At 33.9% G+C, this 5,500-nt stretch overlaps 1 protein-coding gene across 1 annotated transcript in view; it reads left to right on the top strand.

The window, feature by feature from the left end:
* LOC106869494 (uncharacterized) overlaps positions 1-4,972 on the top strand; it is a 16,552-nt gene extending 11,580 nt beyond the window's left edge. Inside the window, exon 5 of the mRNA XM_014915256.2 lies at positions 4,724-4,972. Coding sequence (XP_014770742.1) covers positions 4,724-4,870 — 147 coding nt within the window. The 3' untranslated portion in view covers positions 4,871-4,972. The remainder of the gene's footprint in view (positions 1-4,723) is intronic.
* The last annotated feature ends 528 nt before the right edge of the window (positions 4,973-5,500 follow it).

The following is a 5,500-nucleotide window of genomic DNA, read 5'->3' on the forward strand; positions in this document are numbered from 1 at the left end:
GGAATTCATTGCTGTACTCATTTCCAACCCTCACCTTACTGGCAGCATCTCTGTACATGGCTCACACAGCTCTCACTAACCATTCTTCTATCCCAAGTTTCCTCATTGACCACCAGATAAGGGATCGGGGAACCCTGTCAAAGGCTTTCTCCATGTCAACGAAAGCCAGGTACAGAGGTTTATCCTTGGCTAGGTATTTCTCCTGCAGCTGTCTTACTAGAAATAAGGCATCAGTAGTGCTTTTACCTGGCACGAACCCAAACTGCATCTCATCTAAATTGATTCGCTCCCTAATTAGTTGAGCTATGACCCTCTCTGTAACTTTCATAACCTGATCTAACAGCTTGATGCCTCTGCAATATTAACAACAGAGAATGAAGAAGTTGACAATCTAAATAACTACATAATCCAGAAATTTCTAGGTGAGACATATACTCTGAGGAGTATTGGTTCCGTTGCAGAAGATCAACAATCCACATGGCGAGCTGGCAGAATTGTTAGCACGTCAGGCGAAATGCTTAGCGGTATTTCATCTGCCGCTACATTCTGAGTTCAAATTCCGTCGAGGTCGACTTAGCCTTTCATCCTTTCAGGGTCGATTAAATAAGTACCAGTTATGCACTGGGGTCGATGTAATCGACTTAATCCCTTTCTCTGTCCTTGTTTGTCCCCTCTATGTTTAGCCCCCTTGTGGGCAATAAAGAAATAAGAAGATCAACAATCTACACTCTATTGTCCTGAATTTCTGAATTCTCTTAATATAAGTGGCATGCCACCTCACATTATCAAATTAAAAACGGGTGTTCCTATAATGTTGCTAAGAAACTTAGATCAGAGGCACTGCAATGACACACGTTATAGTGTGTTATCGGTGTCAGATGATTTGTTCATTGCAAGTAAAATAACTGGTGTTGATGCAGGATGCACACTTTTGATTCCCTGCATTATTCTGCAATCATCTGATACCGATTTGCCCTTTACTTTGAAAAGACACCAATTTCGAGTGAGACCTGCTTTCGCGATATCTATAAGCAAAAGTCAAGGACAAAGCCTTTCTAAGTGTGGTATCTACGTGCCTGTGTCTGTATTTACTCATGGCCAGTTATATGTCGCTCTTAGTAGAGTTGGGGATCCAGTGAATCTTAAAATATTTGTTGATCAAAAAAAATTTACTAGATCAGGAACAAGTAGATGTTATAATGAAGATGTAAGGAGACTTACATGTAATGTTGTCTACATGGAAATAGTGTAAATATTGATATGTTGCCTATGTAAAAAGTACAGATTTGCTTGATATTTTCTTTGTTATTTTATTACTGATTTTGTAAAGTATTTGCATAAATAAATATATGTAAATATATTATCAAATATCTTTTGTGTATTTCTCAAACAATAGTTGAATTAAATTGAAATGTTATTCTAAACATAGCATTGTTTTTTCCTTATTGACGGGTCATGTACTAGTAGTGATAATAAAGATGAGTTTTTCTAAAATTTTGAAGGATGTGCATAAGAAGGGGAAATGTCTGTGGTCCTACCACACATAGGTTTTTGTTGGGTTTTGAAACTGCGAAGATTTCATCTAATTTCCATATTTTGGCAGTGTTGTTATGAGCAGATGTAGATGTTTGTATTTATTTTATATTTCTTGTCATTGTGCAGATTTTGGTGGCTGATTTTTAGAAAAAGAACAAAAGAACGTTTTGTTGGAGTGTATTAATGTTATCTGAAGTTGTCATTGTGGCATTTGATGTGGTCATTGTTAAGAGTTGTTTGTTGTTTGTGTTGCTAATTATTTTATGGTTTATATTGGATGTTAATACTTGCTAGTTTATTGTTTTCTTTTTGTTTCTTATTTAATTGCTGAGTTTATTTATGGTATGTATGGTGTTCGAGGTTGTCTCTTCCTAGTAGAGTGATTGTACAATTGTGTTTGTGCCAGATTTAGAAACAGTTTCTTCCCTAAAGTTGCCATACAACTGAACTCTAATTTCTAGCATTGAGGGAGGTGTATAGACATATTGTTTTGCTTCTGTTTAGATATATTATTGAAGTCTTTCACTACTATATTGTGTATACTGTTGTGATCCTGTTTCTAACCCATCTTTCACTGCAGCCTTGTACTTTCTATCTTCATTCACTTCTGTATCATTTCCTTTCACATTATATAAATTTCATAACTAACTCAAGTTTGCATGTTCTTAAGACTGAATAAAGCCATCAGTTGTTGCAATACTTTTTATTTAATCTTAAGAACATCTATGAATCCAGACATTTTCCAGAAAACATTTATTGACAATCTGTCTGAAGAAAATTACAAATTACAGTTATTGGCAAAAAATGTTACATGTGTACATAGAGCAAACAAAGAAAGAGTGTATCTCATTTCAGGAAGCCCTCAATCTCCTCGATAAAAAGTTTATCAAGGAAACATCTATTATGGCTAAACACAGACTACATAATCATACTCAAGCAGAAGACCAATCAATAGAAGGCTTTCTGATTGACATGAAAGCTTTTGCAAAGGAGTGTCATATACAGTCTCTAAATGCAGAACAATACTGTCACTTGCTAATTTGCAACAATTTCATCTCAGGAATAAATTCATCAACAGTTACTTGAATTTACTGAAGACAACCTACAATCATTGGTAAAAATTGCTTTAATCATGGAATTAGCCAATGAGGAATCAAGGAACTTCTTAAAGATGAATCTTTCATGCCCTCCAGTCTGGGCAGCTTCAGGAAAACGATCCTGCTACTGGTGTGGTGGGCCTGTTCTTCCAAAACCAACATTTACAAATTTATTATTACTTTTATATATGTTTATATGTGTCATTGTAAGTTATATCTGATTTTTGTTATTTTGTATAATTGCTATATTTATTATGTATTATCACTGTTTACTATTTCATTTAATGTCATATGTTGTATGTTGTTTAAATATTGCCTTAATATTGCAGCTTAACCTATTATAAAATGAAGTAACTGAGTTGTTATTTCATCAGAACCTTGTGGGCATTTGTTTCAGCTCTCTGTTCTGAGTTCAAATCTTACAGATCAATTTTACTTTTCATCCTTTCAGAGTGAATACAAAAACGACCAATTCAGACTGGTGGATTGACAGAATTGTTAGAACATCAAACAAAATTTTTCCTTGTTCTATCCTGTCTGTGTTCTAAATCCCACTCAGACCACCATTATAGTGAAGTAACTTCTGGGTGAAATAATAATTTGTAAATATTAAATAAAATCCATATGGCACTGAACTCAGAAAGAGTTTGCATTCTTATTGAGTGCAGACAATCTAAGGCTCAGTAGATAAGTATGATGATGATGATGACAATACATCTTAGTATTTATTAAAGAAAATATTTTGTTACTGAGTTAGACATACTTCATTTAGTTAATTGTTGGATTTATTTTTATAAGCTTGATTGTTTCCACAGTGATGTAAGTGGAAACAAGTGAAACTATATTGAAGTGTTTTGCTATCTTATACAATTACGTGTGAAATTAACACATGTTGTCAGACATAAATTAGCTTTTGAAAGATTTAAATATATATGAATTTTTGCATTGTCCTCTATAGTATGAGTTAAATTTTTATTGTCCTTTTAATGCTAGTATATGTGCATACTTCCAGTGACCAACCAAACCAATTTGTGATATTCCGATAAAATTAGCAATACTAGAATGCAATACAAAAAATAACAAAGAACAACTGTAGATAGTAGCAGTTTATTCAATAGCATGAATTTTTTTAATAAAAGCTCAATGGCTGACTGGTTATGATGCTTTCAAGAAGATATGTAGCTTAAGCTGTAGGTAATTTGTTTAGAGCTGTCTAAGTCAGTGGTTCTCAACCATTTTTACCTATTGGACCCCTTAGATTAATATTTTACTCTCGTGGACCCCATAGCCATTCAATGTTTGAAAATTAGTCTTATAGATACTTTCAAAACCATATTTTGTTTTTCACACATTCACTTGTATAGGTTTGCAATTATACTCTCAAAGAGAACATGTTTCAGTGGACTGAAGTATATGCACAGTACATTCAGTAGCATAGCTGGTAAGTAAGTGGCCAGGGTTCAATTCCTTACCATCTTAATTTTGCTCTTGGCCTGATCACCTATTGATGTGATGTATCTAATTACAAAAGGTCAGATAACAGCCTTTATATAGCCACAATAACATAGAGTTAATGCGATTTTATGTGCATTTATTGTTGTCATTTTTGACAGTGAGTGTTCCAGTTGTTTGATCAACTGAACTACCTACTGATTGCATTTTAGTCTAAGTGGCAGAGTATTCCACAGGCACCTATCCCTTTTATGGCAGAATCTGCTTGACACAGTGTGTGACCAGTCTGCTCTTTTGAATTACAAGTACAGTCCATCTGACAAGGCCCCATATAGTTTCCCTCTCTCTAATTTTGCTCAAAAGTCAACCCAAGACTATGGTAAAATACTTGCACAAGAGGTCTTGGGTTTGATTCCATATAGTGGGATCAGACCCAAGACTTCATGATTGCAAAATAAACTTCTAAACCACTTAGTCATGCCTTTTATCATATGCTTGTATTAAGCAAGTCAGAATTGTCAGCTTTTACCATTTCTTGATTTCTGCCCTTCATCAGCTACTCTTCGAAGCTTAAACTAAAATTTTGATTCATTCTGAATTGTTAGTAATCTAAAAACTATAATTTTTTTTTTTTTCAGGTAAAGAAAGGTATAATCATTGTAGTATATCCAAATGGCTCTCCTGCTGATGTGCACATAATGAATGAGAAATCATGCCAGCACTATTGGAAGAAATGGCAATCTCGACTATGTCAGTACTGGATTTCGCTTGGAGAGACTAAATAGATGATAAATTTGTCCTAACTATGAAGAAAGTGTGGTGAGAGTCAGGTTGCCAGTAAGCCTGGTTCAGAATTTTGTAAATAAATTCAATATCATATTTTGCAATTGTGTGATGATTTTATTTTTAAAAAATTTTCTCTCGTCATCCTTTCTAAAATTATACATTCATACTAGTAATCATAGAAAGATTTGCAAATTTGAACATTCCAGTCTGTTGATGTTGGTTAGTCTTCGGTTAAGACAAGATTATGCAATATGACTGTGATCTGGTCACTTTGAGGTGATTATTCACAAACCCACTACAAATCATAAAAACTGTAAACAGTATGATTACCTTGAGTTTTTACACCTGATGTCCCTTACAGAAAAATGAAAGACCTCAAAATCAGTTATTTGTACATGTATTACAATATATCATTGCTTTTGATTTCACTCACACAATCCCTGAAGACACTCAGACATCAGTAGTTGCAAAGCTAACTAAATTTAATTACTCTCTAATTTAATTCAGGCAAAAATAACAAATTATAACAGCTAAGCTAATTCTGGAGACTCAACTGGATATGTTTTTTTTTTTTTTGCTGACATTGAATTGATTTTTTTTTTTGCTACTTTTTTTCTGTGTGTGAGTGG

Source organism: Octopus bimaculoides, chromosome 11 (assembly GCF_001194135.2).
Source record: "Octopus bimaculoides isolate UCB-OBI-ISO-001 chromosome 11, ASM119413v2, whole genome shotgun sequence".
Classification (NCBI taxonomy): domain Eukaryota; kingdom Metazoa; phylum Mollusca; class Cephalopoda; order Octopoda; family Octopodidae; genus Octopus; species Octopus bimaculoides.